We start from the raw sequence: 17,246 nt of genomic DNA on the forward strand, positions 1-17,246 counted from the left end.
GACTGATTTCTCTGATGACTGGAGCCAGACTGACCTCTCCAGGAGGCCCAGACACTCCCTGCTGCAGAACAAGAGCTCAGTTTCCCTTCATGTGTTCAGACCTGACACCCATCACTCACTGGCTCTTGCAGCTGAATTTCCAACCTCTCTGTTTGTGTACCTTCCACAGAGCAAGCACTCAACACATAATTTTTGAATGGCACCTACAGCAAATCGAACCGAGCAAGGGTTCACACAGGGTATCATTAACAGCAACATATTCCATGCCTACCAGTGGTGAGATACACACCTACAGACAGATCCATTTTACTGCTTGGACTATCTTCCGTTTGACTCTGAAATAAAGAACCGGTGAGAGAGGATTAAAGCAATATGTCTGATCAGAGAAGTGTCATCATTTACCTGAGAGGAACATCTGCCTGCTGTATAAGGTATTAGCAATGTGAAACTGAAACAGACTGTAACTTGCTGTTGCCATGGCTCGTGTGGGAACTTATGGAGCCCTCATGGATTAAAGATTAGAATTTCAACCCACAGGGTTGTCTTTTTTTTAAATTTTTTACGGGTGTACTGTGAAACTGGATCTGACTGGTACCGGAGACTGCCTCTCCTTCTCCAGCAGAGCATCTGGTGGATTCAAACCGCGTACCTCTGGTATTGCAGTGCAGCTTCTTCTACTAGGCCACCAGTGCGCCCTTCTACCCACAGGGTTTTCTTGATTGTAACTTTCTCTGAAGCAGATCACCAGGCCTGCTTCTTCTTCAGTGTCACTGACTGGGTTCAGATCATCAACCTTTGATAAATGGCTGTGATTACTAGGCATCTTACTAAAATACTTTTAAGGCAATTAGTTGGGATTGTTTCTTGTGCATACAACTAGCACTGGTTACGTTTATTGCCAGTCTTTTTTGTTGTTCTTTTCCAAAGTGTTTGGGGGTTTTTGTAAAGTTTTGTGTCAATGCCTGGGGTGTGCATATATTTCTATTTTGGGGTGGTGAGTTTTGCACATTTCCCCCCCTTTCCCCTCCAGTCCATTTTACAACACACCTTGTGTCCAGATTATTATCATACATGGAACTCCTTTCAGACAGTCCTTGCCCTCATCTGTTCCAATGCAGTAATTCATTATCTATGCATTCTTTTCCTATTCTTCCCAACCCTGCCATGGCAGTCCCATTTTATTATAGCTGTGTTATGCAGGACTTATCCTTTCGTGACTGAAATATTTCACTCGATATACAGTCTTCCAGGCTCACCTATTTTGTGTAGTGTTTTACAAGTTCATTGCTTTCAATGCTGTGTAAAATTCCACTACGTGAATGTACCAGTTTTTCTATCCTTTTGTTTACTGATGGGGCCTTGGGCTGCTTCCACCTCTTTGCTATTGTGAACAACACAGCAATAAACATGAATGTGCATATATCTGTTTGGGTGGCAGCTCTGATTTCTTTAGGATGTATTCCTAGTAGTGGTATTGTTGGGTCAAATGGAATTCTATTTCCAACTTTTTGAGGAAGCATCAGACTGCCTTCCATGGTGGTTGTAGCATTTTACAATCTCAACAGCAGTGAATAAGACTGCCTGGATTTTTAACTCAATTTTCACATGCAATTAGCCTAAGTCTACAAACAGAGCAAGAGCTAAACAGCTGCAGAGAGAATAAACCCTTGTCCTCAAGTTCTAGTCGGACCAGGATCAAATTCCATAAGTGGCAGCCAAAAGATGACAACTTCTTCTCGTGACTTGTCAAGTCATCAAATCTTGAAATGTGCAGCCAAGTCATCGTCCGTCTTTTGGCAACCAGGGACAGGGTGTCCCCACAGTGTTCTCAAGAGAGAAAAAAAACCCCTTAAGGCTACAGAATTCCCCAACTAGTTAACACCTAAATATGTTTCTAGTTACTGAATTCCTGCTGCCTTAAGGATATATTACAATTGCAGGGTTGTCAGCAAACGAACAGCGCAAACTTTAAGCGCCTGACTTTCCCCCACTTATCTTCCCAAGGAACAAGATATACCAACTAAAAGTGAAATGCTGTAACCTTTAAATGTTGGGACTATTTCTAAGGGAAAAGAAAAGAGCACAAATATTACTTAATCCCAAAGATGAACAACACTGCCTTCAACAGGTTCTCCGTCTGTAATTTTGTATCGTACGCAGCAGGAGTCTTAAAACTGTACTAAACGTTAACTTAGGATACATGACATTTATGAGAGAGAAAACTTACCAGTAATCCCATATTTGAAAACTGTTTGGCAAGCGGATTCATCCATGAATCACTGGTTCCTCCTTTTAGTGAGCACTACAGAAAAGAAATGTGTAACCTCAGAGTCAAAGAATTTCTCTTATTTCACATCCTTGCTGGACTGCCTAAGTACTAATTGAAAATGCAGAGCTCAAAGCTTACCTCTGAAAGAAACCTCAACTACTCTCTTTAACTATGGTATTTCTGATGGTTTTTTCTGTTAACTGATTACCAAGATTTAGTTGTATCTATGTTTTAATGTTATTTTATTTATCACATTCAACAAGAAACAACTGGGAAAATACATTGTCAGCTAGTATTTGTATTTTTAAATAAAAGGAAGTCAATACAGAATTTTCTACAGTAACATTCTTGCACACTGGTACTTTCCCTTTCAGTAGGCTGTTCTCCTTGTAACCCAAGCTAGTTTGTACTAGGGAAAAAAAAAGAAAGGGTTTGATGACACAGCATGCTTTTGGAGAGGGGCCTATTTAAACTGGTCATTATTCTCTGCACGGGTGCAATGAGGAACTCACTCACTCACTGTCGTAGAACTTTTGTCTGGGTATTTTACAATATAAAAGATATTCATTCCCCATGGAGACACACCCCCAGATCCTGGGCAAGAGAGAGGTGGGTGGGGTTTTCTGATGGGACAAGATAGTTTCTACACTGAACATGGTTCCAATCTTCAGCTCCACTGTTCCTTCCACAAAAAGGCAGGTGGATCTATGCAGGGCAAGGGGGGGAGGGCAATGCCAGGGCTTTGTGTTGCACAGGGAAAATTCTGATTGCAGTAATGATGACTAAAACTGCTACACTGATTTTACTCCTCTTGAAAATGATGAAGTACTAATCTTAAATTCAGCAACAGGTTTTTCAGGTCAAAAAAGCCTGCAGCACAAAAGGACCATTCACTCACTACCACTCACTGGTCATGGAGCTGAAGCATTTACTTCCCCATTACCTTAATTAATGAAATCTTGGCTGTTACCTGAGTCAGGCATTCATTACTTTTCACTCATTCACTGCCTTCCAATTATCAGTATTCTGAATTTTCTTTTAATTTGGCCTCCTGTTAACTTGTAAACAATCAAAAGGCCAAAAGCAGCTTGGACAACAAAAGAGTACAAAAAGAAAGTTTACGGACTCATTTCTTCTGGAATCAGAGCAAGGAAATGGAAGTCCTTAACTAGAGGAAACGTGAATGACAGCAGAAACAAAAGTCTGTATAAAACTCCCAAACCGTTTCAAGAACTCTTTCTGCTGAGCAGTCCTAACTCCTGGCAACCCTGTGTCTGCAGACTTGTGCTTCACAGGCTCTCAGTGCTGGCTGTGGAAGGAGATCCTCCCCACAGGCACGAAGGACGAAAGCCCAAGACCTCAGCCACCTGACTGCCCTCTGATGTTGGCAACTGGAATTCAACTCGGGGGAACAGAAGCATCTTACAAAGGCAGCAAGACTCCCATGTTGGAATGAAATATATGGCTGCTTATTTCTTACTTAACACCAATTTATCTGCAGACCAAAAAGCTGGAATGAAAAGGAATGTTTCAGCTAAGAGGGTGGTCTAAAAATTACTGACTAGATTAAAAACTAAAGTCCTCAAGAAATGTTGCAGACTCAAGAGGAAATGCAATTTTCTAAAATATGGACAGTTAAAAGTTTATGACACATTGTGGTATAAGATGCCAAAAAATCATGTAGTTCCTGCAGCAGGATTACATATCAGTAATACCCTTTGATTGAGAGTAGCTGAGAGGAGGATTCTGGGTCTTGGAATTTCCAGAATTACGGAGAGGGGGGACCTAGTTCTGCTGCTTGCCCCAAGAGAAGCCAGTATTATTTTACTTTGGTTTCTCTTTTACATATTCATAAGGATTTACTGTAAGAACTTTTTTGGCTTTCAAATGAAAAAGCACCAAACATTTATAAAGTATAACTTGATAACCTCCAAAGAATTATTATAATGTGGAAGAAGAAGGGGGAAAGTTAGCTGTTTTTAAGAAAAAAGAGCTTCCCTTTTACTTAGACCCTTTGATCCCAGCTCTGCCTTCTAAGAACATAACCATGCTCCAGAATGTGCAAAGACAACTACCTTCATTTGCTTCTTTCCTCCTTGTCCCCAGCTTGCTGAGTTGTGGGAGGAAGCACTTCCCTGAGAGCCGGCGGTGTTCCAGACTCCTCCATCATCCTCCTCTTCCCAGCTGGGATGGCGAGTTCCTGTCACTGGCCCATCACTCTCCCCCCAGCCATCTTGCATAGATTTGGAATCTTTAAAGAAAGATGGAATCGACTGTATGAATTAGCTGTATTTTGCAATAACCACAATCCTAATTCTTTGCAGGTGCAGCATTTTAGTACCTTTATTATTTTTAATACCTTTATTATTTTATCTACTTTATCTACATGGCAGGGTAATTATTATTATTATTCTTATAGAGACCAGGAAACTGAAGCCATAAAAGTTCAATGATCCAAGATGACATTTACCACAAATTAAGACCTCCCAACTCAATGCTTCTGCCCCTATGCCGAGTTGAGAGGAAGTGCAAAGTTGAGAACTTATCACTACTTATAAGAAGTTTCACATCTCATTTAAACGAATTTGGTCCTTTTAATATCCATGCTTTCCTATAGTGCTAGCTTTTATGTATACCATGTCCTTTACATGTAATGGACACGATAGACAGGAAAACAGGAAGGGAAATAGTTTACACTGTTTGGGATGAGTGGAGAAGCAAAGATCATAAAGAAGGTAAAAACCAAAAAACTCTGTAAGAGGATATCAAAATTAAGGTGAGAGAAGGGAAATTCATATATAACAATGTTGTGTGCTGTTGAGTTGGAACCATAGAAACTTAAAATCTGTATACTGCTGTTATGTGTCATCGGGTCAGAACCAAATCATAGCTTCCATTATTTGATGTTGTTCTTCTGTGCTGTTGAATCAAAAGTGACTCATGGCTGACCCTCCAGTGGGTTTTCAGAGGCAGTAAATCCCACGGGAGGAGACAGCACACTGTTCTCCTGCAGAGCAGCTGGTGGCTTCAAGCTGCAGGCCTCTGAACTGGCAGTGCAACGCCTGACACTAAGCCAGCAGAGTGCCCTATTATAGATTCAGTATATAAATTTATATACTGATATATATTGAAGAGATGCTAAGCAAAGACAACATGTAAGCAATAGTTTCATAAAAAGATGGGAGGAGTTGTTGTGGAGGGTCAGAGAGAAAGGAAGGGAGAAAGGGCAATAGGGAAAATCAGAAGTGCTCTAGTGAACAAAGAAGCAGGACATTAGGATGTAAATCTAGTCTACAATATCTGTTTCTAAACAAAGCCTTCCCTTTGGTGACTGGTTAAAGTTCTTAATTTCTTTCTCATGTTATTTCACATATTTCAAAGATGTATTTGGTAGTAACGATGTAAGTAATGGAAGGGGAAAGAAATCATCTTGCCTAGAAGTTCCAGTGTACACATTCACTTCAAAAAGTGAGAGGATGTTTAGCAAAAAATGCTATCATTTCGTGAATTTATTGAACAGTTTATGTTTGTTTACATGCTGCTTCTGCTGTTAGGTTCTATACAGTTATTATGGTTCATAGCAACCTTGTGAATAATAGATCTGAGCCCTGGCTGGCCTCCACCATTGTCGATCTCTGCCATGCTCAAGCCCATCGCTACAGTCACTGTGGGAACCCATCTCATAGAAGGTCTTCTTCTCTTTCACTGGTCCTCCACCTTTCCCAGCATGGAATCTCTCTCCGATGACTGCTTGTTTTGAAAATAGGATCAAAAAGTATGTGGGACAGGTCTCACCACGCATGCCTCTAAGGAGCTCCCCAGGCTGCATTTCCTCTAGGACATTTTTGGTGGTTCACAGCATATTAAACACACTTCTCCAAGAGCACAATTTAGAGGTATCAACTCTTCTATCATCCTTATTTACCGTCTAACTTTCAAATTAATAAAACAACTGAAAATATCATAGCTTGGACAAGATGCACTTTGATTTTCAAACGGGCACTGTGTTTTTTAGCACTCCATAGGTCCCTGACAGCAGATTTTCTCAATGTAAATACTTTTTGATTTCCTGGCTGCTGCAACCGTGTGTGTTGCTTGTGGATTCAAGTAAAACTATGAAATTAGAAAGTAAGGTTGTGTTATATGCCGAATTCAGGGTATTGAGGATTCCTCCTCCAATCCTGATATTGTATACTTCTTCATATAGTCCAGCTTTCTCAAAGGATTTGCTCTGTAGACTGACTGAATAGGTATGAGGAAAGGATACAAACACATACTGTTCCTTATCTTAAGCCACAGTGTTCCCTTGTTTGATTAAAACAACTACTTTTGTTTTATGTATGGGTTTTACATGAACACAGTTAAATGTTCTGGGGTTCTTAATGTTAACCATAATTTGTTATGATTCAGATAATCAAATGCTTTTGCATAGTCAACTATGATGTTTACATAACAAGTTAGTTTTCCAATCACCAGTCCATCTATAAATTGTTCCAGAACCTTGGCTACAATCTATACTGCAGCAGCACTCTCTCCTACATCTTCTTCAGGTTTCCCATTTTCATTCATCTGGTACCCCTGTTCCTTCCTGTCTTCTTTCTCATCTTTGGTTTTGGGCAAAAGTTGACCTTTTGGTCCTACAGACTTGATCATCTCAAGGGACACTTTCTTATGGGTGCATTGTTGTTGTAGTTAGGTGCTCTCGAGTCAAGTATGACTCGCAGCAACCCTATGAACAACAGATCTGAACCTTCTCCTATTCTGTGCCATCCTCATACTTCCTGACACTTTAGAGTCCATTGTGGCACCTAACCTACCTGGTCGAGGATCTTCTTCTCCTTCGACAACCCTCTATCTTTCTGAGTATCACATCCCTCTCCAAGGCATAGACCCCCCTATCAACATGCCCGAAGTATGTGAGGCATAAGCCTCATCATCCTTGCCTCCAAAGAGCACTCCGGCTGCACCCTCACTAACATGTATTTGGCAGTCCATGGGATGTTCAGTACTCTTTTCTAACACCACAGGCTTCAATTCTTCTGTCATCCTTATTCACTGTCCAGTTCTAGCAAGACCATCACCTGAATCAAATGCACCTTAGTCCTCAAACTGACATTATTACTCCTAATAATTTGGAGAGACCTCTAACTGCAGACTTTCCCAGTGCAGTATGTCTCCTGATCTCCTGATGGCCTGTACCAATGGTGTTAATTGTGAATTCAAGTAAGATAATGTTGTTGGCAGTTTCAATCTTTTCTCCATCTATGATGATGGTGCCTATCGCTCCAGTGGTTAAGAATCTTTGTTTTCTTGCCGCTTAGATGCAATCCATATATTGAAGGCTGTATTCTTTGATCTTCTGCAATAAGTGCTTCAAGTCCTCCTCACTTTCAGCAAGCAAAATTGTGTCACCTGCATAATGCTGGTTATTGATGAGTCTACCTCCAAAACTGACACCACATTCCTCTTCATAGAGTCCAGCTTCTCAAAAAATTTGCTCAGTGTACAGACTGAATAAGTACGGACATAGAATTACAACACTGACAACTCCCTTCTTAATTTTAACCATACAGTATTCACTTGCTCTGTTCACCTAACAGCATTGTGGTCTAGTCTTTGCGTAAGTATGATTAAGTACTCCGGGATTCTCATTCTTCTCAATGTTGGCCATAACTTGTTATAATCCACATTATTATTATAAAGTCAAATGCCTTTTCATAGTCAATAAAGCATAAATGATTGAATGCTAAGTTGCTGTTATGTGCCACTAAGTCGCCTTCAACTCAAGCATCCCTATGTAAAACAGCTCTGAACCCTGCACTATCCTGAGCCAGTCTCACTGACTCCAACACATCTAAACCATTGTCCCAGTTATCATGTCAATCCATCTCTTCTGAGGTCTTCCTTTCCTGCACTGTCCTGCCACCCCTCTTAGCATTAATGTCCTTTTCCAAGGACTGGTCCCTCCTTGCCATGTGGCCACAGTATGTGACAGAGCTTCAAAATACTTGCTTGAAAGGAGAAACTTGGTTTCACCCTCTCCAAGACAGAGCTATTTGTTCTGGTGGCCCATGGTATGTTCAGTACTCTTCTCCAGCACAACAACTCAAAAGCTTCAATTATTCTGTCATCCTTAGTCACTGTCTAGCTGTCTGATGCACAGCATGTAACTGTGAAGATAATGGCCTGGATTAGATGCACCTTAGTCTCTAGACTGACATCACGGCTCCTCAGCACTCTGGAGAGGTCCCCGGCAGCAGACTTCCCCAATACAATACATCTTTTTGATTTCCTGACTGCTGGTGCCAACAGTGTTGAATGCAGAGCCGAGCAAGCTGAAATTGTTAACAACCTCAATCTCTTCTCCATCTATCATGGTGCTTTTTTTTTTTTTTAAAAATAAACACTTTAATACATGTGCTAAAACGGGAGGGAGAATTATTTGCCTTTCAGTGCCTTGATTTTCCTCAGATAGAATTCCAGCTCCTTGCCCTCTAGCACATAACCATCTGCGTGGCCATACTGGCCAGGCCTGGAAGCAATACATGCAAGAAGTTTGCCTTATTGGAACTGCTCCTCTAGAAGACTGGTGATTTTTGCATTCTTTTTCCTTTCATCATATTTTTTCTGAATTTTCTTTGATCGCTTTTTGTTTAAAATCTCTTCCTCCTCAGGAGTCAGCTTAGTGGCCTTCTTGCGATCCAGGGTAGCGCATAGTGGGACTCGTACCACTGGCGGTATGGTGTGCTGTCAATGAGCATGATGCAGTTCTTCACGAGGGTCTTGGTTCGGACCAGTTCATTACTGGAGGCGTTGTAGACAACATCAATTATCCTTGTTTTGTGAGGACAACATTCAGAGCCCCCGAGAAGTTCCCCATATCCAGTCTTAGGACAGGGTACTTCTTCTTGTGTCCTCACACACAAACTGTGTGTATACAGCGGGGGCCAATCTTAGTGTTGGCAGCCAAGCATCCCAACTCAACTTCTGCTTCTTGTGGTAGGGGTTTCTCTTGCCCTCGGTCTTGCAGCACTTGTGCCGGTTGTCCCGGGAGATGCCTGTACGTGAGAGCGGAGGCTTGAGCCCTTGGAACTTGGGGATGGAGCCTCCAAGTTCCAGAACCCACACGAGGGAGGGCCACATGCTAATCTTTGTCTTCTTAAGCTTCAATCTGTATTGAAGACTACAGTCGTTGACCTTGTGCAGCAAATGCTTCAGGTCCTCCTCAGCAAGCAAGGTTGTTATCTGCATAATGCAGGCTGTTGATAAGTCTTCCTCCAATCCTGATGCCACATTCTTTCTTTCATAAAGTCCAGCCTCTCGAATTCTGTTCTGCATATAGACTGAAAAGGTATAGCGACAGGACACATCCCTGACACTCTCCTTTCCTGATTTTGAACCATTCAGTGTTTCCTTACTCTGTTCTGATGACTGCCTTCTAGTCCAAGTATAGGTTATACATGAGCACAATCAGGTGTTTGGGATGCCCATTCTTCTCAAAGTTAGCCGTAATTCATTGTGATCTACACAAATGTCTTTGCATTGTCAATGAAGCACAGATAGACATTCCTCTGGTGCTCTCATTGTTTATTTTTATATATCTGTTTCATATTTGCTGAAAGGTGGCATCCAGAGGTGTCTTCAGTTTCAAATTAGAAGGTTTTTTCCAAGGCAATTATCTTGGAAATTCCTCGTATCCCTTCTAGACCAGCAGGTCTGAACCTTTTTTAAAAAATTTGAATTTTGTTCTGAACATTTCACGCACTCTAACGAGTCTTTCCTATTGTGAGCAACCACAGCCAGGCACCATCTGATGATTCTGGTCTCAGGTTGGAGGTCACATGACCATTAATCCCAGAGTGCAGTTGTTTCTGTGAGCATTCATTTTTCTTTGTTCTCTATTGCTCAAGGCAGGAAGGGACCAACAGCTACTTTTTGGATGGCTGCTTACAAATGTTTAAGATCCAAACGCTACTCACCAGATGTGCATGAACATTATATTTAAGAACTGAATTTTGGGAGCTCTGGTGGTCTAGTGGCAAGGAGCTGCAACTACAATCCCAGAGGTGCATGGTTCGAATCCACCAGATGCTTTGCCGAGGAAGGAGGGACAATCTCCTCCTGTACCAGTCAGATAGAATTTAACAGTACACTCACATAAAAATAATAATAAAAAAAAATTAAAAAAAAAAAAAAGAACTGAGTTTTGCCCACTGACCTAGGTGTCTTCCAAGACTAAGCTATTTAATTTAGATAGCTCCATATGAAGAATTTAAAGCTAAAAATATGGCCCTTTCAGCCTTTTCATCACTTGACTGCTATCACTCCCTGGCTCAGGTTGGTGATAAACACATTAAGTGTCACCAGGCAAAGGACAATGGCATCTCACGCTATAGAAAAGCCCAAGTGAACTAAGAGTCCTCCCATGGGGTTCATCTTAGCTATGGAAAGAGCCTTCTAGGTGGACAGGTAGGCGCACAGCTGAGATCCTGTTCTTCCTACTAATGGAACTGCATTAATAAACAGGGTTGTTGTCTTTGTATGACTCATTGTCACTGAACTGACTCCAGTCACAGCAACCCTGTAGGGCAGAGGAGAACTGCCCCGTTAGGGTTTCCAAGACTCTGCATCCACTGTGGAAGAAGACTTCGCCTCACTCTCCTTCCTGCCTTACAGATTTGAAATGCTGACGTTCTGGTTAGCAGTCCAATGCCTTAATTGCTATGCTACCAAAGCTCCTTTTACCTGGGCATAGGGAACGAAAAATTTATGTGACTGATTTATACTATGTGTAGGCTTTTCCTAGTCATTGTCAAACAGGAATAAAACACTCAATATTAAAAAACCATATACAAAGACATCCAGAAAACCCTAGAGAAAGGAGAGGAATTTTGAATAAGCATTTTCTCAGAAAAAGGTAAAAATGACAGCTCTGGTTTTTAATCCAAGGACATCAAATAAAAGACATTTTCACAATATCAACTGGTCGTCTGTGATGATCCAGTCCTTCCTGTGTGTATTACACATTTCATGTCACCCAGAGAAAGGACATGAGCATTAACTACAGAAATCCTCAAGAACAGAAGCTGTTTTTAAAGTCTGGGGGTAAATAAGGATTTTCTAAGGTGACTATGAGGTTGGGAGAGAAGCATGCAAATTCTGAAAGTGCAGCTGAAGGACTTCTTTGTGCCAAGGGCCTGGTTAATGTCTCCCAATAGCATTCTGGATCTATTACAAGTCTACCAGATGATATTTCTCATGGTAATACAACCAACTTCATGATGAAAACAATCTCTTTATAGAGCTATTTTTGTCAAGTGGAGTTGCCTTATAGTTTATAAAATACAGCCAAGTTACCTAGGCACAAATGGGAATTTTTAGAACAGAGATAAGCTCATATTCCTTCATGCAGCACAAACAGTCCTAAACATCACACACTAGATTTCCCAAAGGAATTGTTTTAGAATTCTTGTCCCACTTTTAACACACTTTAGTTGCTGTTGATATGTGCCTGTGTCAGAACTGACTCCTAATTGCTCCACCACTGGGTTGCCAGAGACTATAAACCACATGGGAGGAGACTGTCCATCTTTCTCCCTCAGAGGAGCTGGTGGATTCGAACCGCTTGCCTTTGGGCTGGCAGCACAACTCCTTACCATTAAGCCATCACTCTTTAGTAGGAGGAGTGCATAAATTAATCAAAAGATGACTGATCCCTTAAATCTGCTATATGGTCAAAAAGACAGTGGAATATTTTTAAGTAAGTTATAACCAAGTGAAAATGGGCACATGGAAATTTTCAACTTAAGAACCTCCAGCGAAATATTCCACATCATCAGTTTATAAAGTTTTGCAAGTATCTGACTACATATCACCAGCTGGATCAAGTATAGCCTAGATTTTTTAGGATTACGAATAAGATTCACAGGCTTCGTATAAACATTCAAATGAAGAAACCTTTTCTGGATTTAAAAAGCTTTAAATGTTCCTCTGTGGGTGGGGGTGTCAGAAGAGAGACAAGGGGGAAAGGAGTGAACAGGGGGAGGATGAAGTCACTGGGCAATGAAGACCACATTCTACATTAAAAGCCAGTGGAGGGGAGGGGTACTTATTTTCAATTCCCACTAGCAGAAAGGTGAAAGAGATACGGCAGAACAAAATTAAGGCACTAAGCTATTAAAAAAAAAAAAAGCATCTAATAAAAAACTAAGTTCTGCCTAGCTAGGAAGTTTAATTTAAAATGAAATTAACAAAATGACAAATACATATTCCAAAACAAATCACTTACCAGTACTTGCTATTAACCATATGTTTAAAAAAGTCTAGGCCCTGAGTCTCAATGGAACTTAATTTTAAACATTAAACAGCCCTCACGGTAGGTCTGGCCCTCCAGTTCAGAGAGAGTCCCTGCAAGGGGAAAACAGCGCATACTCACTAGGCTTCATGGCATTTGGAGCACTGGAAGGTGTGCTCCCCCAGCCTGTGGTCGGTGCTCCTGTCTCATCCATTGCGCCCCACCCAGGACTGCTTTCATTGGGCTCACCCCAAGCTGAAGTACCATTATCTGGAGCAGGTGGTGTGCTTTTGCTCCAGACTATAAAGAAAAGAAATGTGTTTCTAAGAACGATTTGTTCAATTAGACACTGTAATATCCAGTGGGAGTGACAAGGGAGTGGGGGTGGGAGAACATTCTGTTTGTAGGAAAAGAAACGAGTTCAACCTTCATGAAGGCCGTCTGGCAATGTCACTTAAAAAGGAAAATCTGATCCACACAGCTTTTGACCTAGTAATTCCATTGCCAGGAAATGATATCTCAGACATACTAGTAAGTGAAGAAATGACATGTAAGACAATGCTCGTTGCATTGCTCTTAGAACAATATCTGGAAGCAACCTATTTGGCTATCAAAAGGGGACTACATTAATCCTACGTCATTCCATAAAATGAAAACAAACGAAGCAATGTAAAGACAGAATTGTATGTGCTGACAGAAAGCACAGGTGGTAGAGCCAATTACAGAAGGGGAGAAGGCGACAGAGATGGACAGATACACACAGAGACCCTCGGCAGCACAGGGTGGAGTTACTTGCTGGGTGGCTAGCCCCAAGGCTGGCCTAACAGCAGCAGAACCAGCTCCCACGGAGGCTGACCCTCCATCGTACTCTCTTAGAGCAGCTAATTGATGCAAACTGCTGACCTTCTGGTTAGCAGTCCAACATGTAATGCACAATGGCCCCCTACTTCTAAAAAGCAGTTAAAATTAACAATGTGTTAAGTGGATTTACTAGACACAGGCTTATTTTGGAGACTAGGTAAACTCATTATTAAGGTTTTACTTGTTAATGTAAAGAAAGGCTTTAAGGTAAATACCCTTATTTGCTGAACTACATGCATTACAAAGACAATTTCAGCTAACAATGTTAATTAAAATAATGTATCAAATCACCAGTTTATTTTTAATAAACGAAGTCCGGTAAATAACTATCAGTGTCAAAGATTTCAAGCTTTTGAGAAAGCCTCTTGTAGATTTCTGGGCAACTCAATGTTGTGAGACTATGATTCTTTTCTCAAAGATCTTTCCTCACTTTCAGATTACCAACACTGAAAATGTTCTGAAGTGACTGGAACATCCCAGATACCAGCTGTGTGAAGTGTCCCGCTGGCCTCCAGGAAGTGCTACGGGTTTATGGTGAGCCCGTGTGTGGCAGAGCAGAGCTGTGTGCCACAGAATTTTCCATGCCCGATTTCTCGGAAATTGCTTGCCGGCCTTTCTCCCAAGGCATCTATGGGTGGATTCAAACTCCTAACCATTGGGTTAACAACAGAGTGTGTTCACACTTGTACCACCCAGGGACACAAACACACAGCATATTTCCCTTTGCTTGGGAAACACAGAAGGTCTGCCTGTCCACTGACAGAATCACAGAATGGAAACCAGGTCCTCTTTGGCTCCTATTTTGTTTCTTTACTCTTCCATCCAGAGCAGTTTGTTTAGCAAAATAGAAGACAAAATTTTGGACTCTTTAGACCAATACAGTTTCAAAAAATAATCTGGGCGCTAACAAGGTGCCATCTTTTCCTCCTGCCAAGAAAGAGCATTAAGAAGTACTTCCACCATCTGCAATCACTACTGTTTTACAAAAATTGTCTACCACAAAAACAATAGAAAGAACCTCAGAATGCTTAGCTGAATGTACACAGCTTAATATCAATACTTTAGGATTTCTTTTTTTTTTTTCACTCAAACATCTGAAAAAGGAAAAAAAAAGCTATTGCCTACTTACCTGATGCTGATTTTCCGGTCACTGGGGTAGGCAGGTTTGGTTCTCGAGGTGCTGGGCCCCCCTGGGCATTCTTATCCCACAGATTCACATTCTTGTAGTTGTAACTGTTGGGGTCTCCCCACGCAGAAGTGCCGTCATCAATGTCCATTTTCCGACTAATTGACTGTGGCGACGGCTCTTCCCAGCCGCTGGGTTCCTCGTCCTTGGGGGTTGCTGGCTGTGGCCCACTGCTCCAGTTGGAATTGGAAGGTCGTCCATTGCCTGGAGGGGGTGGGGGTGGGCCTCCCCAAGAGCCAGAAGTCTCTGGTGGGGGCGGCGGTGGCTGCTGTGGCTGCTGCTGCTGTTGGTGCTGTTTGTTCCAGGAGTTGGGCTGCCGGCCTGTCTCAGTCCACGCTGGAGACCTCTTACAGTCTTCCCACCCGCCTTTGGAAGTGATGCTTGCGTTCCCACCATTGCCCCAAGTTCCAATCTCATTCTGCCCGCCTTCACCCCAGCCTGACACAGGTTTATTGGAAGAACTCTCCCAGGTGCTGTTTTTTGCTTGATCGACCTCCTCTCCCCAGCCATTCTTCCCAGAAGTCCATCCTTGACTGGGCTGGCGTCCACCTCCCCAACCCTGATCCTTGCTGGAGTTCTCACTCCAGCAGGAGGATGTCTTCTCCTCTGGCCGCCCTCCTCCCCAGTTGGAAGAGCTGTTGTTCTTATAGTCATTCCAGCCCCCTGTGCTCTTGGGGTCTTTCCACTCTGTCGAGGCTGAGAGCTCCCCCCATCCAGACTTCATGTGATTGCTTTGGCTGGGTGCATCTCCCCAGCCCCCTGAGTTCTTGGTCTGTGTGGCAGCGCTCTCCCACCCCTCAGTTCCTTTGTCAGATTTCCCCTCAGGCCTTGGCACCTCTTCAATATCCCACACTGTGTCCTGCTTAATTTGAGTTTGGCCCCAGCCAGTGTTTGAAAGCACCCTGGGGTCCAAATCAGTTCGGCTCAAAAGAGTCTGCAAGACAGCCTGACAATCAGGGTGTGTGGGCCTGTACGACCGGCGACCAGAATTGTGACTGTCACTACTTCCTGCTTTGTGGTTGCTTCCAGTGCTTTGACCCCCAACTTCACTTCCTGTGGAGCTGGAAGATCTTCCCCAACAGGGAGCCTGGGCATTGCCTTGGTTTTCAGGGAGGGGGTGGCCCTTTTGATTGTCCCATGCTCCAGTGCTAGAATTTGGTTGGTTTGGACCACTCCATTCTCCAATTTTCAACTCATCAGACCCAGTCGGCTGTTTCCATTCTCCCTGAGAGACCCCAGATGTCATTTTGTTCCCTTCACCCCATTTGTTGTCATTAGAGTCCTGAGGGCCAAAGTTCCAGGACCCACCCGTAGACCTGTTACTGTTGTCCCAAGAGTCATTTTTGGACCCAGTTGATTTCTGAACAGAAGCTCCTTTCCAGGAGTCCTCTCGATCCTTTCCATTGTTCCCATTGTTTCCAGAATTGCTTTGTCCAGAGACTGTGTCAGTTCCAGAAGGCCCCCTAGCTGCACCCCAAGATCCAACACTCCCAGGCTTCCAATCTCCAGTGCTTTGTGAAGGGGCATCAGTGCTCCTGGAGGTGTTCCCCAAGCCCATTCCAAAGGGCATTCCCTTATTCTCCACGGGGTTTGGTGAACTTAAGTTCAAGGAGTTAGTGTTTCCATTTTTTGGTCCATCAGTGTTATGAATTTGAGCCTGTTCTCTGCCAGAGACAACAAAATTAACACCCGCATTTTCCATCTTTGACGGCTGTTCCCTGGACGCCTGACCTACTGTGCTAATCTGTGCAATGGAATTACTATTCTCTGTTTCCAATGCCCCTTTCCTAGAATTTCCTTCTTGAACCAGCGCTGGCCAGGCAGATGGGTTGCTATTTGGGTTAAAGTTGCTGAAGCCAGAGCCAGGTCCAATTCTATCCTGACCACTCACGTTCCTCCAATTTCCTAGTCCATTGTTACTCTCTGTAGCAGAGCTGGAAGATTGAACAGATTTAGCCTTAGGATCAGACTTCCAGACCCCAAGATTACATTCGTTCCCGGAACTCGCAGACTGGCACTGGCTCCCTTTTCCTTTGTTACTAGTGGTGCTTCCTGGCAGAGTGCTCTTCTCAGAGCCAGGGTTCGAGGCACTGTTGTTATCGGTGGTGTTTTCGGAAGAAGACTCAGTGTCTTTGCTGGCAATACAAGGCCACTCTTCCATGTCAGACTCGTCTACAATCACCTTGTCCCAGATGTGAATTGGGTTGGGGGAGGCGCCGTTGTTGGAGGAGGCTCCCGGGCCCCAAGTGGAATTTGCATAATTTGAAGCAGCAGCACCTCCAAGGGTTGAATCTGGAAGAGAGCGGTTCATCAATTACACCTACAATGGATGATCCATAAACACCTTAAGTCCTAACTGTCCTAAAAAGAACTAATCACTGTTCCCCACAAACTGGCTACTCCACCCAGGTAGGTACCTTCACTAACTGTATTACTTTTTTTTTTTTTTTTAAAAAGATGTACTTTTCCCTTTTTTCATTTAAATGAAAGTTTACAAAGCATGTTGTTGTTGTTGTATACCATTGGGTCAGAAGCGAACCACAGCTGCCCCTCCAGTGCATTTTCAGAAACAGTAAATTGCATGGGAGATTGCCCATCTTTCTCCCACAAGGCAGCTGGTAGATTCGAACAACACA

At 42.8% G+C, this 17,246-nt stretch overlaps 1 protein-coding gene across 1 annotated transcript in view; it reads right to left on the reverse strand.

Annotated features, from left to right (window-relative positions):
- Positions 1-17,246, reverse strand: part of TNRC6B (trinucleotide repeat containing 6B) — a 210,691-nt gene that overhangs the window by 47,477 nt on the left and 145,968 nt on the right. Inside the window, exons 6-9 of the mRNA XM_006890191.1 lie at positions 12,705-12,863; positions 4,345-4,520; positions 2,228-2,302; positions 290-335 (exon numbers count right to left, since the gene is read on the reverse strand). Of these exons, the coding sequence (XP_006890253.1) occupies positions 290-335; positions 2,228-2,302; positions 4,345-4,520; positions 12,705-12,863 (456 nt within the window). The remainder of the gene's footprint in view (positions 1-289; positions 336-2,227; positions 2,303-4,344; positions 4,521-12,704; positions 12,864-17,246) is intronic.

Source organism: Elephantulus edwardii, unplaced genomic scaffold (genome assembly GCF_000299155.1).
Source record: "Elephantulus edwardii isolate Elephantulus edwardi_28Jun2011 unplaced genomic scaffold, EleEdw1.0 scaffold00086, whole genome shotgun sequence".
Classification (NCBI taxonomy): domain Eukaryota; kingdom Metazoa; phylum Chordata; class Mammalia; order Macroscelidea; family Macroscelididae; genus Elephantulus; species Elephantulus edwardii.